At 43.3% G+C, this 26120-nt stretch overlaps 1 protein-coding gene across 2 annotated transcripts in view; it reads right to left on the bottom strand.

Annotated features, from left to right (window-relative positions):
• The window catches only part of KIF15 (kinesin family member 15), a 48513-nt gene that overhangs the window by 16502 nt on the left and 5891 nt on the right, over positions 1 to 26120 (bottom strand). For both annotated transcript variants that reach the window (XM_037030486.1, XM_037030487.1), the window contains exons 5-22: positions 23013 to 23050; positions 20422 to 20519; positions 19205 to 19384; positions 17971 to 18180; positions 16051 to 16176; positions 15764 to 15886; positions 13293 to 13416; positions 12674 to 12750; positions 12243 to 12452; positions 11303 to 11480; positions 9521 to 9686; positions 8726 to 8867; positions 6584 to 6781; positions 5675 to 5782; positions 5109 to 5214; positions 3996 to 4161; positions 870 to 1020; positions 576 to 661 (exon numbers count right to left, since the gene is read on the bottom strand). In XM_037030486.1, the coding sequence (XP_036886381.1) occupies positions 576 to 661; positions 870 to 1020; positions 3996 to 4161; positions 5109 to 5214; positions 5675 to 5782; positions 6584 to 6781; positions 8726 to 8867; positions 9521 to 9686; positions 11303 to 11480; positions 12243 to 12452; positions 12674 to 12750; positions 13293 to 13416; positions 15764 to 15886; positions 16051 to 16176; positions 17971 to 18180; positions 19205 to 19384; positions 20422 to 20519; positions 23013 to 23050 (2487 nt within the window). The remainder of the gene's footprint in view (positions 1 to 575; positions 662 to 869; positions 1021 to 3995; positions 4162 to 5108; positions 5215 to 5674; positions 5783 to 6583; positions 6782 to 8725; positions 8868 to 9520; positions 9687 to 11302; positions 11481 to 12242; positions 12453 to 12673; positions 12751 to 13292; positions 13417 to 15763; positions 15887 to 16050; positions 16177 to 17970; positions 18181 to 19204; positions 19385 to 20421; positions 20520 to 23012; positions 23051 to 26120) is intronic.

Here is a 26120-nt window from a genome sequence, read left to right as displayed (position 1 = left end):
TTCATATTAAGGGACCAGGAGAAAAAAAGGGCAGCTAGAAAAACAGTAGTAGAGACAGAAATAAAAATCAATTCCCACCTCCCAATAATAAACACTGTGGCTTATTTACAGAAGGTCCTGAGTTCTGATCACCACCATTCATTTAAAAAGTACCATGGCTGCCCTGGCTGGTGTGGCTCAGTGGACTGAGTGCCAGCCTGTGAACCAAAAAGGTCTCTAGTTCATTCCCAGTCAGGGCACACGCCTGGGTTATGGGCCAGGTCCCCAGTTGGGGGCGTGTGAGATGCAACCAATCAACATCTCTTGCACTGATTGCATCTCTTCCTCTCTTTCTCCCTCCCTTCCCCTCAAATAAATAAATCTTAAAAAAAAAAAAAGCTACCATGGCTAGTTATTGAATGCTTTAAAAAATTAAGTTTCTCTACATAGTCATTTATTTAAAAAAAAGGTTATTCATTTTTGAAATGCCTTAGAAAAAATAACTGCAGGGTATGAATAGTTAAGAAAAACAAGATAAAGAATGTGGCAGTAAATGATATTCTAGTTGACTAATGGAAAAGATAAATGGCACTCACTTAGAACTGTTTTCTTTATCTTCTTCAAATTGTAATAATAATTTGTTATTGCGTTCTTTTTCTGCCTCAAAAAGCTCCATCAAATTCTAAAAAACAACGTGACATCAGATTTTAAGTAACTTTACTAGCAATGTGCAGGCAACAAACACACCGGGACTTCCTGGGTGGCAGGCCCCATGGCCAGGCCAGCACAGAAAGTCAGGGAGAGGCCCCAGCAGTGCCTGCCCGGCACCCCAGGGAGTGGCCACACACCCAGGACAAATGCGGGAATAACCAGTACCTGTCTTAACTTACATTCAGATCAGATTTCAGAGTCTCATTTTCTTTTTTGCAGTTTTGGAGGTTTTTGGAAAGTTGGTCAATTTCATACTTCATTACTTCTTGTAAGTGTTCATAGGAATCCTGCAGGCAGGCTTTGCTCTCAAGAAGCTTTTCATTTTCTAATCTTTATCAGGAAAACATTTTTACAATGGTAAATATAACATTAAATGTAGTTCTAGGCAGACTGTCTGCAGTTCGGTTTACTCCAGCTACGGACCATTCCCAACTGACAGAAGCCTTGACTGACTCAGGCCCCTCGAGCACTGGTGTAAGAGGCCCACGACGCACGAGCACAGGAGACAGACTGAACCACGGCACAGCGTGATGGACAAGACAGGGCGGGCATGTCTGCCTGCAGCCATTTCCTTCCTCATTTTCTCTCCCTGGTTTCAGACATTAACTGATTGGTGATTAGAACGACACCAATTCAGGGAGCCCCAGACCTAACTCTCGTGTGATCTAGAGACTGGCCACTAATTTAGTTTTGTGACTAGCTTAACTCCATCTATTCACTACACAGTCTCCCAACTCTACAAAGGGTTTTCAAGATGGCAAATGTGGCTTCAAGCTGAGAAAGAGTGTAAACTCCCTCGGGACAGAACTATCTTTTAATTCACGTGATTATTATTCACTGCTTTTGAGGCTTTCACCCTCTGGGTCAGCTCCCCAACATACCTGACACACTCAACGTCCAGAGCTCAGCCAAGAACTAGTAACAATGAACCTGACTGTGGGCCATCCAAAACGGATGCTCCAGCTTCCACACAGAAGCCCAGTAGACAGGGATCTACCAACTGAAAGCAGAGCAGCAGCAGCAAACTACAAAGTGGTAAAAATCAGTTGTTACAGATGAGTGTAGACGATAGTGGGGGGAGGGACACATGTGTTTACAACAAAAACTATACACTCGAGAGGCAAAGTAATCCAAGAAACATGTCTGTGGGGAGAGGGCCCCCATGGAGCGCAAGCAGCCCCGTAAGTGATATAATCCATGTTCAATCTGAGACACTGAGAACAATTATGCACAACACAGCCAAATATAGTGGATTCATAACATTTTAGATCTAACATGTAAACATGAGTAAATTAAGATCCAATAAGATTAGCAGAGTGACTTTGCAAAAACAAAACAAAGCAAAACAAAAACCCACCCAGAATTAGTTTATGGCAGAGCCAGGATCAGATTTAGCAATTCAGAGATTAAAAGTAAGTGCCAGGTGTGAGAGAAAACAACAGCCCTGCCCTGGCTGGTGTGACTAGTGGATTGAATGCCAGCCAGCCTGTAAACCAAAAGCTCACCGGTTCAAATCCCAGTCAGGGCATATGCGTGGATTGTGAGCCAGGTCCCCAGTTGGGGGGAATGCAAGAGGCAACTGATTGATCTATCTGTCACATGTTGATGTTTCTCTTCCTTTCTTCCTCCCTTCCCCTCTCTCTAAAAAATAAATAAAATTTTAACAAACAAGCAAAACAGAAGCCGTGACCGGTGTGGCCAGTTGGTTGGGTGTCGTCCCCCAAAGCAAAAGGCTGCCAATTTGATTCCTGCAGCGCACACGCCTGATTGTGGGTTCGAGAGGCAACCAACTGAAGTTTCCCTCTCAAATCGATGTTTCTCTACCTTTCCTTCTCTCTGAAGATAATCTTAAAAAGAAAAGGGGGGGTGGGTGTTAAAAAAAAGAAAGAAAAAACACAGTGCACCCCATGGTAAATGGCGCCTCCCCAGAAGCCTTGTTGATTCAGCACATGCCCTCTAGAGGGCAGGAGAGACTCACAGGCGGCCGAGGGCCACCCTGCAGCCACGTGTGTCCTGTGCCACCAAACAGTCTAATTTTTAAAAAGATGCTAAAATATGAAGTTTTTAAAAAAAATAAGAAAGCTCTCATAAAAAGAAAAAAACTATGCTAATTAGGAAAAAACACACTGGTAGGCCTGATAAAAAGATGTCTGTGGGTGGATTTGGCCTACAGATCTTGTTTTCTTCCTCTATTTTATTTTTTATTAAAGATTTTATTTATTTTCAGAGAGAGGAAGGGAGGGAGAGAGGGAAACACTGATATGTGAGAACTGTATCAATCGGTTGCCTCTTGCATGCCCCCAACTGGGACCTGGCCCACAACCCTGGCACATGCCCTGACTGAGATTTGAATCAGCAACCTTTGGGATCGCAGGCTGGCACTCAATCCACTGAGCCACACAGCCAGGGCCCTTCCTCTATTTTAATTCCTTGTTGCATAATGAGAAAACATTCACCGGCTACAGGCTTTAACTTCTGCAACCTCCATAAAAATGCAATCCCAGGCTGCAGACCAGCAGGGTTTCTGGGCCGAGCGGTCACTCGACCACACTCGCAGCCCCACCTCCACAATGCCCGGCACTAAAGTGCAGCCGCACACCCAGGAGACAGCATCAAAACCACAAGCAGTTTTAAGTTACGTGTTACAAAAGGCTGAAATTAGCAAGGAAAAAATAGTGAAAACAATTTCCATCTTAGATGACTCTGTTTCTCTACTGCCAGCACTAGACGAACCAGCCAGCCTCCGGAGTCACCATGGACCACGGTGACCACTACAGACTGGGTCTCCCAGTGCTATCCCTTCTTCTCACGAGAGCATGCCTCTCCCTCTGGGACAGGCACATCGCCCTGCTGTGCCAGTGCCACCTCACAGCCTTGCTGAGTGACTGCTCAAAAGGTAAGCAGACCAATTCCAATTCTCCCCGAGGCTGGTCTGTGGCTGTTAGGAGGCAGGATTTCTTCACAAGAGTTAGGCTAAGAGGTGAATATGGAGCAGTGAGGCCATGTGTTCCCTGCCACACAGAGGAAGGCCCTCAACAGGACAGAAAGAGGGTGACCCAGAGGGAAGCAGAGCGGGGACTGAAAGGGAGCGAGACAGAAAGCAGGAGAGACAGAGAATGGTGCACACTGACAATACCATTTGAGACACAACCTAGTTTGCCCCTGAAATCACAATCAGCCCGAGCCTTCTCAACACTGGGAGCTGATAAACTGACTCTCGGTTTCCCAAGCTTGCGATGGGTGTGCAGCACGTGCGACTCGTAGGAGCCCTGGGTTACGGGCCACTCAGAACAAAGCAGCCCTACCTGACGTTATCCAGCTGGAGCTGTACGTGCAGGTGCCTTTCAGAAAGGTCGCTGAGCTCTTTCTCCTGACTCTCCTTGAACGAGCTGTACTCCAGTTTCACTGAGGACAGCTCCTTGTCGGCAGAATGAAGAACGACTCGCAGGTCATGCACCTCACTTTTCAAAACTAAAAGACAAAGAAAATACATCCTCAGCAAGCTTCTCTATACAGAGTTTTGACAAAGTTGGTAAACAAAACAACAGATGTCTAAACACAAGCAGCAAAATAAAGTTGGCACTGCACAGCTGCGTGGCAGGCGCGCAGGGGCACCGTCGGCTCTGCTTCCTCCCACCCCTGCGCTCACGGTTCCGGTGTCGTGCTGCCAAAAAAGGAAGAGGCAATGCCACCTGTCCCTGACATGTAGATTAGACAATTTCCTATGTTTAGAATGTGCACCAAAACTCTTGGTAAGGAAAGAAAATCAAAGTACATAACATATTTTAAGTGACTTAATTTTAATCATTGAATACCCCTTGGAAATGTGCTAGAAGTTTTGGAAGAGTTAAATACTTGCGGTCTAAGGGAACTCCAATTGAAAGTAAAATTAGGAACTCCTTAGAACAAAAAAACTGAATGGCTGTCTTTTTAGTTTCAGCATTATTACAAACTACTGCTAATATTTTGAAGAAAGGAGAAATAAACCAAAGACAACAACAAACTGGGAATCAAGGACACTCCTACAGCTGTGGATACACAAGAAAACATAATTTATGCTTTGTCACTTTTAACACATTGTTCAAAACTGTAACTGAAAAATGAAAATGAATGGTGAATAAAAATAAAACATTACTCATCTGACGAATGAATTCAAGACAATTCATTTTCAAAGCTGCATTAAAATGTTAAGCAAACAGTTGTATCATTTGTTTGTGAGCTGTCCTGAAGCAAATTACCCTTTGGACTATATCAGTTTTATCCCCCCCCCCCACACACACACAAACTCAAGTCTGGCTGTCTAATTAAAATGAACAAAACACCACCAACCAAAACCACAGGGACAAGACTCATCCATTTGAGTGCAGAGACACAGAGTTCCAGCATTCAGATGAAAGCCCCGAGGCGCCCAAACTCACAGTCATTCTTCGTCTGAGTGTCCCGAAGCTGCTTTTCAAGGCCGCTCAACTGTGAGAGATGCTCCTGCTGCTGTTTGGTCCAATCAGCTCTCTCCGACGAGAACAGCTGTGGGAAGAAGGTCACCTTACTGGAACTGGAAAGGGCACACCCGAGCGCTGAGACACATTCCAAATCACTACCGCGTCTCTCTTTTTAAACTCTGGTTTCCAAGTCTCTGACCGGAAGAAATTTGGGCGTTCCCATGACTACAGTGAGGATGCCCAACAAAGAAAGGATCCCTGCAGGCACCTGCACCAACGGTCCTTTCTTCCAAACAGCAAGGGACCCGGGTGCACTATGACTGGGGGGGGGGGCCAGAGCTCCGCACGGGTATGCGTGTGTGTGTGCATGTGTNCGCAGAGCTCCGCGCGGGTATGCGTGCGTGTGTCTGTCTCATTACTGCAGCAGCATAAGAAGTAACGAAGGGGAGAGTGCAATCCACAGCTCAAATCAGCCTTGACTGGGCTGCGAACTTACTTCCCCCTAAGACGCTCATTTTACTTTGGGGCCGGACTCTCAGTCGTACCTCCTGCACGTGCGTGGAATGATGTTCCAGCTTGTCGATGCGCTGCTGAAGCTTCAGGTTTTTATGCTCTTCTTCATCCAACTTGACTTGAAGGGCACTCATTTGCTCCTGCAACACAAAATCTTCAGCTGTCAGAAAGTCTTTTCATGGAAACCTGCACTAAAAAAACAAACCTGAGAACCTCATATAGACAAAGTATCAAAGGCCAGTTTGGAGCCAGAAAAGAATTTCCAAAGATTGCACTAATGACTTCTCACATGTCAGAATTACACCCGTGGCCCATCAAAGTGGCCCTTGAAACACATAGGAAAGAAATGATTAAAATTAAAACCATGGATTAAACCAGAGTTATTTTGAGACTTATGAGAAGCTTTCTCGGGGCTACACAGAGTGATGTCACCAGAAAGGACTCCTTGCCATAAAAAGGGCAACATTTTGGAATTTGGAGTGGTCTGGCTCACTCCAAACTTTACTATACAGTAAAAAATTTTTCAAATGAAATCACCAGAATTCTGAGATAATCAAATTTTGTGTTATTTCAAATATAGCAAAAACTGTCTAAAATTTCACGTGTAATAAGAGTCTTTCAAATATTTCAATTTTCTTTAGCAGATACAGCACTGTGCCATATACTCAAACCACTCCTGGAATGTGACACTCGTGGCAAACTGGTCTCCTTACAGGTAAGAGAACCAAAGCCCCAGGACGTTGGAAAACGACTCGCTAAAAGTTGCAAAGTGAATCGAAAGGACACGAGGAGGCTGGTCTCTAAGCCAGGGACCTCACAAACCCACACTCAGGACGATACTAAACAGGGCTGAAAATGGCAAATTATAGAGTTAAAATGATAAATACAATTTATTTAAATAAGTACCTAATTATTTATTTTTTTCTGAAAGTAAACATTACCTGAACGATTCTAAGCTCTTCAGAGATGGCCTCAAAAGCTTGTTCATTCATCTCAGGTGGAAGCGGCTCATTTAAGATATCATTATCTAATTTGCTAGAGTTCTGAGTGTGCATAGACCCCAAGCTCCCCGTTTCAGGGCTTAATTTTGGTGCTGATCGGGACCAAAGCTGATAAGTCTTGGTTGGCGTAGTTATAATCTGCAGTAAAAAAATGATTATGAAAAACAACATTAGCACACATCAAAAATATAATTGTGTGAACAAAGGTAGTAAAATTAAAATTCTATTAATAAACATACTCTTGCTTTGAATAATAAAGCAAGAGTATAATAAATAATAAAATTTACACTTTACCTAGTTAGCTCTTTGTATTCTTCATACTTTTGCTTTTTTTCCCTTAATAAATAAGGGAAAAAAAGCATCCCCGAGAGGCAGTACAGAAATGCCCAAGTGGAAACAAATCTATCAATATTTTTTAAAAATGTATTTATTTATTTTTAGAGAGAGGGGAAAGAGGGAGAGAGAGAGGAAGAGAAACATCAATGTGTCATTGCCTCTTGCACGTTCCCTACCAGGGACCTGGCCAGCAACCAAACCATGTGCCCTGACTGGGAATTGAGCCAGGGCGACCCTTTGGTTCGAAGGCTGGTACTCAGTCCACTGAGCCACACCAGCCAGGACCAAATCTATCAATTTAATGCAGATTTTTAAGCATTTCTAGTAAGATTTAGATAAATGAAACTTGAAAGGCTGATTTCAAACCTTATACAAAGAATAAATATGTAAGATATTGCAAGAAAACACAAAGTCCAGAAATAGAACAATTTATTGGTTAAAATAAAAAAAGTCTTTTATTTTAACTTTAAAACCAAACGAACTTTTTGTCCAACCAAATTAATAGAATAAAACATGGACTGTTGAAAAAGTTAAATCTCTATGCCTTACCATTCAAAAATCAAATAGCAGATGCATAAAATAGAATATACTGATGATGTTGAAATTGTCTGGGCCTTTAAAAATGAACGAAAGAAGCCCTGACTGGTGTAGCTCAGTGGGTCAGGCATCATTCCGCAAACCAAAAGGTCACTGACTGGTTTGATGCCATGCCTGGGTCGTGGGGAGGCGCAGGAGAGGCAACCCAATGTTTCTCTAGCACATTGATATTTCTCTCCCTCTCTTTCTCGTTCCCTTCCCTTCGCTCTAAAAATAAATAAATAAAATCTTTTAAAGTTTTTTGAAACAAATAATAAAAATGAATGAGAGAAGTCACATAGGTAAAGAAACAATAAACCTGGCTATATGAAAAATTTAAAATTTCGCCCTGGCTGGTGTAGCTCAGTGGATTGAGCGCGGGCCTGCGAACCAGATGATGGCGGTTCGATTCCCAGTCAGGGCACATGCTTGGGTTGCAGGCCAGTTTCCTGCAGGGGCCAGTTCCCTGCAGGGGATGCACAAGAAGCAACCATATATTGAGGTTTCTTTCCTCTCTCCTTCCCTTCCCCTCTAAAAAGATAAATAAAATTTTTAAAATTAAAATAAAAAAAAAGAAAAATTTAAAATTTCTATATGACAAAAGGATCACACACAAAGATGAAAGACAAAGAATATGATTGCAGAGTATTTCAGCAGTAGGTGTGACAAACAGAAGATTAACACATTAAACTCCTACAAATCAAGCAGTAGAAAACAGGGCTCTTTTTCCTTAGAAAAGAATAGACAAGTGGACAATGGACACAGAAAAATGTGTGACCTTGCTAAAAATGAGGGGAATGAAAATTTGAAGCCTGGAATGAAAATTAAGGTGCCAGATACTTTACTATCTCATTTAATGCACTGATAAACCTAAAAGGCAGTTAAATTATCCTCATCTCCAATTCAGACAATAAAAATGAGGCTCAGAAGTCAGGAAACCCCGCACAAGGGCAGTGGCAGATGAGAATCTGAAGCCAGTACAACTCCAGGACGCACTTCCCTGCCCCACCCTGCCGCTGGGTCCACATCAGAGCACGGGGACCAGTGTCACCCTAGCTGGACTGCCTGCACGGGACTTTGTCTGTGCCTGGAGGCAATCTGCACAGACCCCGGTAGTAACAAAATGCGACACTGGGATCGAGGACTGAAGGGCTGCTTCAGATGACCTACCTTCAGTGTTTCAGCATGAATTTTATTTAGCTGAGAAACTTCCTGCCGCTTGCAGACTTTTGTTGCTTCCAAAAGGTTTTCAAGATTAAGGTTCGCTTTTTGCAAAGACTGAAGTTCAGATTCTAATTCTAGCTGCCTTTTCCTAGAAGACATTATAAAACTGAGTGTTTTAGGTAATAAGTAACACCCACATTTGTAGAGCACTTTACATCCTCCCCTAACTTGACCGCCACCTCACTTTCCAGTCGGGTGAAACGCAGCACAGAGACTGATGGCCGTTCAGGGTGCGCAGCGAGCACACGGTGGAGCTCCAGCCAAAAGCCCACACAGCCCATGATGATTCCATGTGTAATGTATTATTTAAAAACACTTTGTATTTTAGAATAGGATTCATCTTTGTTTTAATACAAGTGTGGTTTTCCTTTGTTCAAAGAGCAATAAGAATACTAATCTCTGAAATTTCTAAAAATCCAGATTTAATTCATAACATTAGTGTTTCATTATGGTGACCAGACAAATACTTTACTACGTAAGTTCAATAAACCCTCATCTCAACATTAAAACATTCCTATGATATAGTTCATTAAATATATTATTAAAGTGCTAGAAATTTATGTCAATTATACCTCAATTTAAAAACGGTGAATAAAAACAAAACTACAGGAAGCCCTTTCCCCTTATGTCAAAACAAGCCAATATTTCAAGTAAAATGCTGAATTGAATTGACAATGTCAAACCCTAAAATAAATCAACACAAAAAGATTGAAAATAATTAAGAATGAATTTACACTTTACCTAGTTAGCTCTTTGTATTCTTCATACTCTTGCTTTGAATTATTCAGCTCTGTCTGAATTTGTAGAAGCTGCGCTTTTAGCTTCTCAGTGTTTGCTAATGAACGTGGCTCTTTTGCAGCATTTGGAGAAAATGCTTGTTGACCTGATGGCAAGTCAACAACCTGGTCTTTGAAAGACAAAAATAACAGAATACATTTCCTAAGTTCCCAGTCAGATATCCATTTTGAAGCACAAGGAAGAAAAAATGAGAAATGAATTGGAAGGTGCACCCTAGAACACTAGAACCTGGACCTCATCAGGAGACACCGACACCACGCGGTGTGACAAAGAGCATCAGGAGTTGTCCATGAGATGCTGAGAGGCCATAGGAAGGGACAGGGCATGTTTAAAACCACAGATACCTTAGCAGCAGAGCCCGAAGTGCGACATGCACAATGCTGGAGGGAGAGACCTCGCCAGGTGAGCCTGGCAGGAATTAGTACTAGCGGCTGATGTTACCCACTGATGAATTTTAGGAAAGGAAATAGATAGCAAAAGCAGCAAATTAAAGAAACTTGGCATCACCTATTGGGTAGAAAAGATTCATTTTCAGGGGTTTCTTGGAAGACTGAAACATGGTGAACAGCGCTCCTCTGAGTTTCAGTGCGGGGAAGCAGCATGAACGGTTGTCTAGGGAATGGTGTCTCTTCCATTACTATTTTTCAAGGGTAGTAAGGCAAGGTACAATTGAGGTCAAAATGGCCAACAAAATACAGAACATTGTAGGGAAAAATAGTTGAAATAATACAGAAAACCTGATTTTTAAATTATATCTAAAATCTTTATCTCTCCACAACCCAAGTACTGAGAATTTTATTCTTTTATTAAGTCATAAACAGAATGGAAAAAAGCTTGGAAAAGAAAATTTCATTCCTGGCTGCTGTGGCTTAGTGGATTGAGCGCCAGACTGGGAACCAAAGGGTCACAGTTCGATTCCCAGTCAGGGCACATGATTGGGTTGAGGGCCAGGCTCCAGTGTAGGGCATGTGAGAGGCAACTACACAGTGATGTTTCTCTCCCTCTCTTTCTCCCTCCCTTCCCCTCTAAATTTTTTTTTAATTTAAAACAGAAAATTTCAAAAAGTAAGTAGACAAACAGGTTTCTTTATGAATGCAGATTAAGAAGATTAAAACTTTCTAAATTTCAACCTAAACAGAAACAATCGCTGAGACAGAATATGATAAAAGGCCATGAAAATATTCCCAGTAAACACGGAGTGACCACAAACTTCCTTGCTACACCCCAGACCGCGGATTATGGGGCAAGCCTGTAAGTCAGGCTTGGTGCTAATACGTCACTTTCACAAAAGTAAAAGTGGCGTATTATGTTGTGTGTGTGTGTGTTTCAAAGATTTTATTTCCTAATTTTTAGGGAGAGAGGAAGGGAGGGAAAAACAGAGCGAAAGAAACACTGATATGTGAGAAACACATCAGATGTTTCCCCCATGCCTTCACATGGGGCCCTGGCCCCAATCCAAGCATGTGCCCTGATCAGAATTGAACTGAAGACCTTTTGGTTCGCAGGCTGGCACCCAATCCACTGAGCCACACCAGCCAGGGTGGGTAACAACTCTGATTTGTGAGAAAAGTACAGAAAATGACTTTCCTATATATATGAAATGAGGCAGAAGAAATGAGCAGAGCAGGTCTCAAGGTTGACATGAAGACCCTTCATGCAAGGCAACATAAGTGGCCTTTAATGCAGCCCCTGCCCCTCCCAGGCATGTATACAACCCTTTCTTACTTTTGTCGACTTGCTCTGTGCCAGACACCTCGAAGAAAGCTTTCTCCAGCGCCGCAATGGTCTGGGTGTCCACCTCCTGGGCTCTCTTCACAGGCTCTAACAATCTCAGTCTTCTATTCTCCTCCCTGAGGGAGTGATTTTCCATGGCGTACTTGGCGACTCTGGGGTGGTGCTCCACCTGTGCGACACAGAACAATTGCAGACTTACGTATGTACAAAGGTGTCCTTATGGATGTCACAGGCACTGGGTGTGCTGGCCACTGCAACCACCGAGGAAAGCAGTGTGGCACGCGTGGTCACCGACCGCATGGGTGCACGTCCCACAACTCCGTGTTCTCTGTCGGGCTCTGCACCCTTGCCACTTCCACAGACACCTGGGAGGTACGCATAAGGACACTCGCTGCAGCTGACTCTTCATGCAAAGGAGACTGCTTATATTAACTGCCCAAAGAATAAGGAAACTACGGCCAGGATTGATGCTCTCCAAGATACACTATATGTGAAAAGGGAAAGGAGCAGAAAAGAACGTCCTTTTACACAAAAGGTAAACATATACATACTGGCCTGAATATGCACAAAATCTCGGAAGACATACAAAGCTGATAACCGATTATCTTTATTTTTAATGATGTGCCTGGATTAGCTACCCATTCTTCCCAGGCAAAAGGAAACACAACAAAGAAAGAAACCTTAAAGGGACTCGATCCAGGCAGCCACAACTGCACATGGGGGTGAACTAGACCTGACCTGCTGGGTGCAGTGCGTTTCCCTTCAGGTTTTGTAATTTGGGGGGACAAGGTCAGTGGGGGTGGATTCTGCGATCATACTGCCAGTTTAATTCATTCAAACACCTTCTGTTGAACTGCAAGGATGTGGCAACACATTTACTTGCCATTGACGGCCTTTGTACTCAGAAGCACTGCAAGGGTCACACACTCACTTGTTCTCGCAGAGTCTGGATCTCGTCCCTCAGTTCCGACAGCAGCCGGTCCTGCTCCTCAGGCAGAAAACGCCCCCGCGATTCCCGGTGAAGCTTCTCCAGGCGCATTATTTGGTCCTCTCGGAATTTCACAATCATCTTGTTAGACTGAATAAATTTCTCTTTTTTGAGGGCGAGGTCTTCTAATTGGGTAACCTTTTCTACCAGAGACTTTTTAAAAATTTCAAAATTTGGTTAAACGTGAAAAACTAATTCACCTTCCCTAAGCAGCAAACACTAACTTCTCACTTGATCTCAAAGGCAAAGTGAGATTTTTCACAGCTTTCCTTGTTTTACTTACTGGCGCCATTTATTCCTCTGAGAGGCGTCACTCACTCACACAGTGAAGCCTAAAATTCTTGCACCCCCCTTACACTAACTCAGTTTCCTACCTTCTTCTCCTGTTCACACTTCTTAAACAGCATCATTGCCTCTTGGAAATACTTCATGTAATCAGTCTCATCTTTGTCTGTAATCGATCCAGGAAGAAAGGGAAAGGGGGAGAAATGTTTCTCTCCCAGATCTGAAAACCAGGAGGTGAGCTAAGACGGCCTCTGACTGACTGCTCTCTGTCTATGAGAATCAAATTATTAGCTGCAGATCATGGATTTTAAACTAACCCAGTCCACACGTTAGCTGTTCCCTAAATCCACACGTTAGCTGTTCCCTAAAGAAAAGCTTCTCTCGTTCTACTTAGTAAACACACAAAGGTTACATACGATACAACCGAATCTTAGAAATAGATCAAAATGAGATTTATTACTATGTCTTCTTAGCACTTTTATTATTCAAATCATTTCTACACCTGCTTCCCAGATATCTCCCAGAACCCAGCACTATGAAATATGTTCCAGACCAAGCACCACGTTCCTCCACAGGTGCAATAAAGCGAAACAAACACTTGTGGGAAAACACAGGCGGCCTTATGGGGGGTGGGCTTGTCACGGGGGTGCTCACACTAGTGCCTGCACACGGCCTCCCTCCAGGTACAGAGCACCGTGCGCATCTCACCTCTGGCCAGAAAGGGTTCTGCTGCCATTTGCCCTGAAGTAAGCTGGGCCAGCTGTTCTTTGAGCCTCTTCACTTCAGCTTGGAGCTGGCTCACGTTGCCTTGGGTGTCTTCGTTTACCACTGCCTGTTCAAGAATTTTTAAAGAAGCATTAAAAGAATGTTTTGTGAAAAACTAAAAGAAGAACAACAAAAAGAATGTTCTGTGAGAACTACAGTCTTGTGGTTACATCTGTATGCCTTGGTGGGATTCTCTGGTGAACGGTCACAAGGCGACCAGGAGGGCATGCTGTTGAGGGGAGGGAGTCTCCCCTCCCTGTGTTCAGACCCCCAAGACTCTTCCCCGCCTCACTGTGCCTCCTGCCCTCCACTCCCACTTAGGCCTCCGCTCTGTTGAGTAGCCCTGGGCCCTGCTGGGCTGGGCCACCCCTGCAATCTGAGTATGTGTATCACACGCTGCTTTCTTCCTGAGCCCTGGGACAGACAACCCTGCCCACAAGGAGAAAAGCGCACCCTCCCATGGGCGTGTTATCAAGGTGTGATGGACTGACTGCAAGGCTGGCCTGAGTGCCACCAGCTTGGCAGAACCCTCCCCCTCCAAAGGGCTCCAACCCTGTACGTCTTAACAGCACCTCCTGGAGGGAAAGTTTGGTATCACGGCTCCATTTCTGTTTACCACTCTACTTAATGACTGTTTTCAAGAAATGTCTCTTTAAGAAATTTTCTTCAAGAAATGTCTTATTCAAAACAACATCTAAGAAGTTGAAAAAGACTCATAAAACCTACAGGGTGATAACAAGAGCCAACCTCTGAGTACCAACCAGATAAAAGGGACCCAGCTATGAAATATCCAACACTCCAGTGAGGAAAAAGCCCCAAGGTCTGGCATCCCAGTCTTGCGGTTTTTTTTTGTTGGTTTTTTTTTAAGATTTTATTTCTAGAGAGAAGAGAGGGAGAAAGAGAAGGAGAAATAAAGGGAGAAAGAGAGGGAAAGAAACATCCAATCAATGTGAGAAAGAAACATCAATTGGTTGCCTCTTGTACACACCCTGACCAGGGATAAACCCACAACCCAGGCACGTGATCTGACTGGGAATCGAACTGGCGAAGATGACACCGAACGGAGTCACACCGGTTAGGGCTCATGTTCCCTCACGCAGCCAGGTCTGCACATTAGGAAAGATCTAACAAATTCACCTTTAAATAAGTCCCAGATGTCCTAGCCACTTTCACTGCAACAGGGGACATACCATTGATAGTGACTAGTATGTGGCTCCTGGTTTTGCTGTTTCATGTGTTAAGAAGCCATCCCTAGTTGCTTCTGATTCTTAAGGCCAGGCTCATTACAAGGCACTTCTGTAAACTCTGACATCACTGTCACACCAGTGACCTCATAATTCCAGTCACTCCTGCAGGTCTCTACTCTCTAAAAACTTGCGATCAGTCCCAAGAAATAGGGTCAGGAAGCTCTAATGATTTTTCCTCCTAATAGTACAAATGCCCCAAGAGGGTCATAGTCCAATAAAATGAATGAAACTAAGCCTGCCCTCTTCTGACTTACCCAGGGAAGAGGAAGATGGACCCCTTCACTCTTACACAGTAAGATAATCAGGAGTCTAGTTTATGGGTAAGAACAATCAATTTCTTCTTTGAAAGACAGAAGAACCCTGGCTGATGTGGCTCAGTGGATTGAATGCTGGCCTATGAACTGAAGGTGGCTGGTTCAATTCCCAGTCAGGGCACATGACTGGGTTGTTAGCCAGGTCCCCAGTAGGGGGGACTTTTGAGAGAAAACTGATGGATGTTCCTCTCATGCATCAATGTGTCTCTCCCTCTTTTTCTCTCTCCCTTCCCCCTCTCTAAAAAATGGATAAATAAAATCTTTTAAAAAAGGATAGAAGAAATTAATCTGCCAATTGAGGGCATTATGATTCTTTCATTCGGAACCAAAGGGGCCCTCAACCTCTCCAAAACAAGTGGGGGACTCCCTGGCCTCGTGCCAGTCTGCACCGGGGGTTGGCAAAGTGCTGCTGGAGCATGGGCTGCGCTCACCCCGCTGCCCGTGCTGAGAGCTGGATAGGGACCCAGCCCCGCCCCCGTGTCGACACTGTCTGTGGCTGCGTTCTCTCTACACAGGCAGAGTTGAGTAGTTAGGGTGGAGACCATACAGTCCAAGGAGACTAAAATGTTTACCATCCCACCCCTTACAGGGTAAGTTTGTGACTGCCGGTACATCAAGGAGACTTCTTGTATACAGAGAAAAATGGACAACCTTTGTAGTTATAGGCGACATGAAAGACCAACTTCTTCAATGCCATCAAAGGCTAGGAAAGAGGAACTAGAAATCTTGCTTAGAGTTAAGATTTCACAATGAAATAAATAAAAGCTACTGTTAATATTGGGGCAGTCACAAAAGTGAGATACTTCAAACTTAAGTATTTTTCTAATTCACTTCATTGTACTAAGTATTTTACCTTATTTTTAATCAGCTTGGCTCTTTGTGCAAAATTCAGCGTTGACAGGGTTTCCCCAAAACACCTGGACCCAGGATGAACGTTTGCGATTATGGCTGTTTTGGCATTACCTCCAAGGGAGTCCTGTTTAATGATACAAATGGACACATTTTCAGGGGAGAAACCACAGAATCTTTTTTAAGCAAAGAAAATGTCCACTCTTAGCAAAAAGGCTGAGAAGTCATCCAGCTCTCAGCCATAGTGCACACGACCAAAAGAAGGGCTCGGGAACCCAACCGTGCACTTACCCGGAGCAGGAAGGTGAGCTTGGAGTCTCTGTAGCAAACGTGTCTCTGTTTTCCGTTGCCCACATCCACGAGCGCGGTAATCACTTGGCCCAGGCAGCTCAGCGATCGGTTGATGTTACCTGCTTCCTGAGACATCCAGGAAAGACAAAAATTTAGTTAAGGACATCTAGTTCTTAGTAGTTCCTTCTTAGTATTTTGGATTAAAATATCCCTAGCAAGGTGACAATTCTGGATGGAAAGGCAAGTCAAAGATGTGATAGTTAAGGATAACATAACTTTTCAGCAAAAAGATGGCCTTAACTATCTCCTAACCTTTTCCTATTTGACACATAAAGCAATTTTAGCATTCAAACACAAACACAAAAATCACATGAAAGGAAAACAATCAGCGTTGCATCATCACTGTAACAGTTTCAAACTGACCTATTGGCAGTGATAAAAACTAGAAAAGAACAGAGAAAAGAAGTCCGAGCAGTGCATTAATAGGCACATTTTTCATGCCTTTATGTGAAAACGCAGGCTACATTATCAAGGCAACTCATGACCCGCCCCCATGTCCTACAGTCATTGATGGAGTCGTTACAAGCAAACTGCCTAATTCTCTAAAGTATAAAACCCCTTTAACACAGTGGTTTGGGGAGAAAAAGTGTGTGGGCTAAATACGTGATGCTGGATTCTTACCGTAGTTTCTTACTGGATTCTTATTCATCTCTCAATAACCTGGTCTGCAGTGGAGGGAGCAGAGGAAAGGGAAGAGAGAGTGGAAATGACAAAGCACAACGCACTGAGTCTGGGCCGCTGCTCCGCAAACCAGAGAGGCTGAGAACGCTGTCCGGGGCCCACTCGAACCTGCGTTCGAGTCTTGGTGCTGCTCTTAGCTGTGCGCTCCAGGAAAACTTACTTCAGTTTCTTTATATAGAAATGTTTACAGTACCTACTTTCCAGAGTTGTTAGGAAGGTTAAGTGAGTGAATATACATAAAGCATTTATAAGAGGCCTGGCATATGTCCCACTGTAGGCATATGCTTTTTCTTTGCTTCAGATCTCAATACAAACAAGCCAGAGATTGCCCAAAACTGCTTCAGAGCTCAGGAGGCACCAATCCTCGCTTGTAATGTAAAAAGCAGACTCTCCTCCTCCGTTTCCGACTGCGTGCCCCCAGTCCTAACATGTGAGCATCCTACAGAATCCACACATCTTCTATGGACAGTACATATATACATACCGGCAACGCTTAGGGCAGAGAACCTCTGACCCCACTGTTAACACCCTGGCCTACACCTGGGTGCTGAGCCCTCACTTCTGCTGAATGAAACAGCGCAGTTGCTCTTTACCTCCAGGCTCCTGGCTCATGAACCTGGCAGTGGTGGGCCAGATGGCTAAGTTAGTACAGAACAGACTTTCTGTGTGAAATCACTCAAAACTTTTGTCTCAATGTTTGGAGAGTTGAGAGCAAACCTGGCCAGGCATTCATCCTCAAAGACCTCGGCCAACTTGCGCCTCCAGCCCAGCCACCCACTGATCTACGCCGAAATGCCAAACTCACGTTGCATCCACAGTAACACTTAAGATGTGGCCCTGTAGGGCATGAGTCCCCACTCCTCCCTCCCTGCCCAAGTCCTGGCCCCTTTGAGAACGCAGCTCAGAGTATTCTTTTCCCACCCTTCCCACAGGCAGTTCCCGCCACATCCCTCTCCCTTAGACCCCTGCTGCCACTTGTACTGTATCATTCCTTCTGGCATGAACTCAAATAGTCTTGCTACTGACAGACTTGTCCTATGTATGATCCTACCTAACAAAAACTGCTATATCTTTTACAATTTCTTATTCCTTTGTAGCCCTCACAAAACTTAACTTGGTATTGACTTCTAATAAGATTTCACACACAAGTTCAGCTGAAGACCATGATTCCATTCCTACCTTCAACCTCATCCCTTCTGCATGGGTGTCTTTCTGTCTTTCAGATCCTGCTAAATCCACCAGGTTGAGCAGGGAGGTTCGGATGTTCACAGTCTCGCTGCTTTTCTCCATCGACTCTATTGTAACTGTGAAGACTGCATGAGACCTCGAGGATTCTCTGTTCATCGACGTCGATGCCACACGCCTGTTTCTCCATCCTCCAGACAACACCTAGGTAGAAGGAAAACATATTGGCACAACCTCCAAGTGGTCACGACAGCCAAAGACATCAGTGCAAAGACTGTAAAAAGTAGGGAGAAAAAATGCTAATCTATCAAGGAATATATGCAAGGTAGTTTCCTTTCCCTTTCCTTTTTGTTCCCTCTCTGTTATGAAAAAGAACAAACAGGGAATCAGAAGGCAGGCATAGGATCTAGAACAGGTTTTGCCTTTTGCTATCTGTATTAACGCAAATTAAAAATCTCTCTGAACGCTTCCTTTAGCTAGACAGTGAGACAATATAAATCTCGGAATGACCTCCACACCCCCAGTTTTGTCAGCTTTCAGTCAACCAAGTATTTGTTCTCTTTCCCTATTCCCTATGGCAAGCAGGACACACGAAGGTTCGGTCAGCAGGCTCTGGAATTAGATGAACATGAGGTCAACCCCTGGTTCTACTATTCACTAGTTGTGTGGTCTGCAGCCAGCTGAACCTTTCCAAAGCTCAGGACATCTCAATCTGTAATATGCATACTAACCACTTGGGGGTCCTGTTAAAATTCATATTGATTCAGTAGGTGTAAGGTGAGGCCTCAGATTCTGCATTTGCAGCAAGCTCCCCAGTGGCACTCCCAGTCTGAGGACTCTGTTAGGAGCGGCAAGGACACAGGATGTGCAGCTGGTTTGGAGAACGCAGATCCCTGCAGCTCCTCAAAGCAGCAGCTCCCAGGAGGACCCACTAAAGAAATACGGACACTATGAAATGTCCCATGTCATCCAGGGTGGTTTTTAAGAGAGCCTGACCGGAATGCACAGCACCAAAATAGTGCAAAATCAAGAGGCACAAAGTCCTGTTCTAACAAAGGAGAGATCCAGTAAACACTGTCACACTCTTTTTTCGTTTCTTCTCATGCACATTCTATGTTGTGTCTTTACAGGATATTTTTAGCAGCTCGGTTCTCGCTTTTGCTGAGATCAAGGTGCATCTCACGGCCTGCATCTGTGTCTAAGGGTCGAGATGCTGCAGTCCAGGTACCTGATAGGCCCCAGCAGCCGAAGTCACCACCTGCTCCACCGCTCCGACCACAAAGACCCCCTTCTTGATGTGCTCCCTCAAGTACAGTCCAGCGGATGCAGAGTCCAGTAGGTCATAGATCTGCTCATTGTAGATCTCAATAAAGGAGCACTTACAGAGGAAGCTCTTCCCAGCTCCAGCCTGTACAGAGAAGCCTGGTTTAGATGTATCATTTTTGTGCATGCACCCCCATCTTCCATGAGCACTGATCTTTCGTTTGCTTCACAGTATAAAGTTTCTACATTCTTATCCTTTACATCATAAAAGATACCTAAATGCCAGTTTAAACCTCCCTGTTGAAAATTTTAAAAATATTTTATGTATTTTAGGGGGGTAGGGAGGAGAGGGAGAGAAAAACATTGATGTGTGAAAGAAACATCTATCAGTTGCCTCTCACACACCAACTGGGGGTGTGGCTCACAACCCAGGCCTGTGCCCTGACTGGGAATCGAACCAGTCATCTTTTGGTTCACAGGCCGGCACTCAGTCCACTGAGCCACATCAGCCAGGGCTCTACTGAATTTTTCACCACAGAAATGCATGGCACTAAACATTGCGCTGGCATGCAATGTGTGTGTCTAACTGCAGTGGTTAGGAAGTTTCTATAAAGGGATAAATGTTGTGCTAGTGTGTGCACAAACATACACACATACATCAGTTTCCTTAAAACATAGAACACTAACGGCTGCTACGTCTGGAACTCACCAAGCTAAAGAAGCACAATTGTGAGAATAGCCTAATCTGGGAGCCAGTGGAAGAGGGACGCCCACACCCCCAGGATGATGGAGCCACACGACATGTGAGCAAGCAGGTCACAGGTGGTAGCAGGTGCAGCAAGGGGGTGTCGAAGGGCCTGTCACTACTGGACGTCAGGAGGACCTATGAACACCTGCAGCCAGTTGTGAACTTGGGCAAAGGTAGGCGATGAAGCTCAGTGAACCTGTTTTCTTCAGTTCAGATTTTTACCATTTCCCTCTTGCAAAATCTGAACGCCTAGGAAGCACTACAATAAACCCAGGATTCTGGGTTCATGGAAGATGCATGTTTTATAAACTGCAAGCTTTCAGAAAATAAAAACACCAGCCTGTCCACACTGTAAAGTACCGTCCCCTCCATGTATTATGACTAGTGGCTGACTTCTCAAAATAGAATTACTCATTTTTTACAGGAAGTTTTACCTTATCTTTTTCACGATCAATTAAGGAAAACAAATATTCAAAACTTCGTGGGATTACTCCTCTCAAGTTATGAGAAAAATTGTCAGATTCAGATGGTCCTAAAAATGTAAAATATATAGCTGGTCATTTTTGTTCTTAATACCGGAGTCCTTCAAAATGACAACACTGAAAGGCACTTTAGACAGAAATAAGATGACACATTATATAATCAGTTTCCTACCTGTGACACCAAATAGGTTAAATTTGAGTCTGAAAGATCACTCAGTAGAACCTGTCTATCAGTGGGACTGAGGGAAAAACTCACAATGACCACTAACCAGCTCTAAAAAGTAGTTGCTGGTTAATAATTTTAAAAAACCATCTGTACCAAGCTTGCAATTTTTCCTCCTGCCAGCTATCAAAATGAGCAGAAATATCAAACAACTGTACTTTACTTGTTACATGTAACACTCCGTCTTGTGGGCTGACCTGTTCACACTGGCTGTGTGGTCATAGGCTAGTTGCTTTTCTCAAAGTTCCTGACTATAAAATGGAATAATAATGGTAGTAACTACCTCATAGGTTATTACTGCAAATTAGCATTAGCTACTATCTTCTAAATGTGGCAGTGAAAGCCCAGCTGGTAAGAAAGATACTATAGGAATGTTTCAAAAGACTTCTATGGAGACAGAATAATGCAGAGCACTCCTGTCTCTATGCTGTTAACACTGGGGGAAGGGGAAGATGTGCATGGGTATGTAAATAGCAGGATTTTACAGAATACTAATTCTGCTATAGCTATATATACCAGAAAAAATTATAACTAGAAAAGATCCAGGAGTTATTATAAATTTTAATATGCCTTAGAGACTAAAGGAACTAACAAAAGACTGGTGTACACAAGAAAGGCACAGAAAAAATTTTAAATATTATCATTGTGTTGGTGTGCTATCCTGGAATATATTAAATAGTCCTTGTAAACTGTAGCTTAAAAACACATATCACAGTGGTAGAAAAATGCAAGTAAATGAACAAAAAGGATAAATAATATGAGCGCGTGCAGCTAGTTTTATAACATTTTCTGGTAAGTAACACAGAGGTGTTCCACACACTCGTCCTGGTCCCTTCCACCCTTCTGTCTCCACTTCACTGCCTGAGCTCCTAACCCTGCTCCCACGCTAGGCCCTCCTCCTCTTTTCAGCTGCCTGAAGTGATCCTATTAACCAAACATCCTTTTAATGCCTGAAGTAACCCTTTTAATCACACACATCATTCTTTAAAAACAAACAAAACCTTCCAAGGACTGTACACCACAGGCATAACAAAATCCAAAGTCCTTGCCAGTCTCTCCAGGACTTGGCCTCAGGGTACAACTCTAGCCTTCCTTCCCACTAGCCCCAAATTCTGGAAATCTCCACCCAGGGGCCAGAGGCCTTCCTGCTGTTCTTCAAATACTTTTCCACACACTCCCATCTCAAGGCCTGTGCCTTTACAGTCCCTCTGCCTGAAAGATTCTTCTCCACATAGTTTCATGGTTCCTGTTCATTCCACTTAGTAATTCTATTTAAATGACACCTCCTGCGAGGCCGTTGCTGGCCCACCTACCTATAATAGCTGCCCAGACCCCTTTGTTGTTTTCCACCTTCTTTTTTTCTCTCCATAGCCCTTACTACTTCTGGCATAATTACCAGACATTTATTTGCTTACAATGTGCCCCTCCCGGAGAATATAAGCTCTAAGAGTGTATACTGGTCCCTCGAGTGGCCCCTCGAGCGGTCCCTCGGAGCCTGGAAGAGTGCCTGCCGTATTGTAAGTACTCAATGGTTTATTGTTGTAACCTCAGAGGGGCAGACCTTCCTTATCACTACTTACAACTCATGAACTATTTTTAAAAACTCTGCAATTCAGACACATAGAAATAAAAAACTTGACACAAATGAAAAACCCAGAGAAAAATCTGTAATCTATATCTTAGACAAAGGGCCATATCTACCTTATAAAGAGTCCCCACAATTGAGTAAAAAAAGAGAAGTTAATTATTTAAATGGAAAAAAGTTTGAATGGGCATTTTACAGAGAAGCTAGTCAAATATCCAATAAGCATATGGAAGGCGCTCAGTTGACATTAGACATCAGGGAACTGCAAACAAAACACGTAGGAGAGAATACTAAACACCCTCAAGAATGGCTAAAATTTTCAAATGGATAGTCTCAAGTGTGGACAAGGATGTGGAGCACTGTAACCTCTATGCATCACTTTGGAAAACTGTTGGCAGTATTTACTAACCTGAATACACATATACCATGATCCAGCAACCCCACTCCTAAATATGTATCCAACAGAAATGACTTTAAAAGACGCATGCAAGAAAAAATGTTCACTGCAGCATTATTCATAGGGCATACGAATAGGGCACACTGGGAACATAGCTGCTAACACAGACTTTGCTGTCATGGAACTCAAATTGGACAGAAGCCTGGGAACTGCCCCTGATTTTACGAGGTTTATATTATGTATGTGTAGAAATTATGCCTTCCCCCAAAATAAGCTAGGTGCTATCATCACAGGAAGAGTAGATTAAGCTAGCAATCATTGATCTTTAATTTACTTACCCATCATAGTGAATGTTTTCCCTGAGCCAGTCTGTCCACTGTAAAAAGAATGTGTTATATATTATTTTTGCATGTGGAATTTGTAAGATTACCCTCCACTTTCATATGGTCTACTCCAGTATAAATTTTCCCGACAAAGAGCTGATTTCCTTTCTTTGAATTACATCAGGTAAAGAGTGAACGATCCCGTTTCTCTCTCTCCTCTTCTCCCACTCAGAGCCACCCACTGTGGCCTAACAATCACCTTTGGGTCACACGACACGGCCACCAGGGTCTTCGCACACAACACTGGGACAATGCCCTGTGCCTGCTCCACAGCCAAGTTTTTTCTCTCTCCATTCTACCTCAGATGTTTTCCTAAGTCAATAGAGGTCTACTTCATTGTTTTAGCTGCATAGTATTCTTCAGTGTGTAATTTATTTAACCAGAACTAGACTTATGTTTCCAGTTTTTGCAATTTTAAATAATGCAGCAATTTCTTTCCTAAATTCTGCCTTTAAGATACTAAAATGTCTTCACTTAAAAATAAAGCAATTTTTAAAGTCCTTATGTTATAAGCCTTAATTTTTAAAAAATTACATTTTATTTACTGCTTTGAGAGAGAAACATTGATTTGTCATTCCACGAATTGATGCATTCATTGGTTAATCCTTGGATGCGCCCCGACCGGGGATTGAACCCCCAACCTTGGTGTGTCTGGACGATGCTCTCACCAACCGAGCTTCCCGGCCAGGCTGTAGGCTGAGGGTTTGTGTGTAGGGGCCTCAGCTCCTCAGCTGCCCTAAGGAATAGCGGTAACAAACTCCAAGTTTATGTTGGAGACAGAGGTCTGTCAGGATATCAAATGCCTTTAGCTTGGATTTATAGCACAAATATAAGATTTTGAATTTACTTTTTGCTTCAATGCCCTGAAAGCTGGAAAACAGTATGGCCTAGTTATTTATATTTACCCTTCTTGTGGAAGTAGGGAAGAAAAGTTCTTTGGTAACTCAGAACGAGAATGGAGACTATCGAGTCCCCCACTGAGGAGCGAAGGGGACCGTGCTGACTATTACTCTAGAGTCCGGCTGTCTCGGGAAGACCAGGACGTGTGCTCACCCAGCAGCTAAGTCACTGTTTCTCTCGAAGGGCTTTTCATTTCTTCCCTCAACTACAAACGCAATTTCCATTAAGTTTTTAATTAATACGCCACAAATTAAACATTATGATTAGTGTGCCTAGAGGGTCTTCTAAAGACATATGACCTCTAAAGATATATGACTTCGGGCAATGGTAGCTGTTATTTCAAACTCATTTTTTAATTTTACCACTCAGAGAATTCCGTGGGAAGAAAAATATTTCTTCTCTTGAGAAGAAAAATGAGAAGTTATATGCCTCTCTGCTCAAGAGAACATTTTGCTCTGCTGAATGCAATTAAAGAATTACAAAAGGCAAAGGCAAATTTTCAAGGAAAAATGTATCTACAATATGAAGCTAAGCTTTAAACTTATTTTTCATTTTCTTATGTTTTGAGCCAATGATAGATGAATCGAGGCACACACCTATACAGAAAGCATCAGCTCCTCAAAATGAATTATATAATTTACTACTTCCTATTAAAAACTTCTAGTTATAAATAAAATATAAAAGTCTATTGCTAGGGCCCTGACCAGTGTGGCTTGGTTGGGTGTCCCTTGAAGTGCCAAGTGCAAGGTCGTCAGTTCAATTCCTGCTAGAAGCATAGGCCTGGGTGGCGGGTCTGGTCCTAGACGGGGCGTGTAGGAGAGGCAACTGATGTTTCTCTCTCACATCAGTGTTTCTCTCCCTCTTTCTCCCACTCTTCCCCTCTCTCTAAAAATAAAATATAAAAATAAAAAGTCTATTGCTAGTGTCCTGGCTAGTGTGGCTCAGTTGGCTGGAGTGTCGTCCTGTGACCCAAAAGGTTGAGGTTCCATTTCTGGTCAGAGCACATGCCTAGGTTGCAGCGTGGTCCCTGGTCGGGGCATGTACACGGGGCAACTGAACGATGTTTCTCTCCCCTCTTTCATGCTTCCTTCCCTTCTCTCTCAAATCAATAAGCATGTCCTTGGGTGAAGATGAAAAAACAAAGTCTATTGCTAGGGATGATCAAAAGGGGGTAAAATCAGTCAAGGAGATGTAAAGCACAGCATAGGAAATACAGTCATTAACATCTTGAAACTGTACAGTAGCAGATGGGTATTGGACATATTGTGGTGGTCACTTCTTGCGATATGTGAATGTTGAATCACCATTTTGTACATCTGAAACTCATATAATATTGTATGTCAATTATAACTAAAGTTAAAATTTTAAACAGCTTTAAAAATTTTAATGCTTAAAGTCTATTGCTGGAAAAAAGGAAAAAAATAATTACATTCCAATGTCATTTCTATGTATGGAACAATCCTAAAATTCACCTGGAGTAACTGCCAAGGTTGTCTCAGTGCTCTCTGGATCTGGACCTCCAGCTTATGTTCCGACATTAAGTCTCTGGCATTATTTTAAGGCTTGCCAACATTTACAAATTCAGGGTCATCTCTCCAATGTTCTAATATTTGTAGCAACTTTACATATAACCACTAAAAACTGGAAGCAACCAAGACATCGTCTAGCAAGAAAATGGATAAACAAACTGTGGTACATCCATACAATAAAATACTAGTCAGAAAAACAGGAATATGCTATTGATGTATTCAACAACAATGTATTCAACAACATCTATTCAACTTACAGATGAATCCTAAATGCATTTCACCAAGAAGAAAAAAGCCAATCCAAAAGGCCACATACACTGTGATTCCCTTCGTATGGCACTCCACGAAGGCAAAGACAAAGGAGTGTCAAACACATTATTATAACCCGGACGGCAGGAGTAGGGGAGGGCGTGGGTGACTGCAGAGGGGACGAACGGTAGGAACTGTTCTCTTCAGCACTGGGTGGTAAATACGTGACTGCCTGCATTTGTGAAAACACTACACAACTGTACACTACAAAGGATGAACTTTAGAGCCTGCAAATGCAATCAACAAGCCAAACACTTGGACCAGGATGTCAGAGGCCTGGGAAGGGGGTGCATCCAGCTGCACTGCAGGGGATGATGGGCAGAGG

Source organism: Sturnira hondurensis, unplaced genomic scaffold, assembly GCF_014824575.4.
Source record: "Sturnira hondurensis isolate 20B ecotype Veracruz unplaced genomic scaffold, ASM1482457v3 Scaffold0020787, whole genome shotgun sequence".
Taxonomy (NCBI): Eukaryota; Metazoa; Chordata; class Mammalia; order Chiroptera; family Phyllostomidae; genus Sturnira; species Sturnira hondurensis.
Note: the sequence above shows the minus strand (reverse complement) of the source record. Positions and strands in the feature narration are given on the sequence as shown.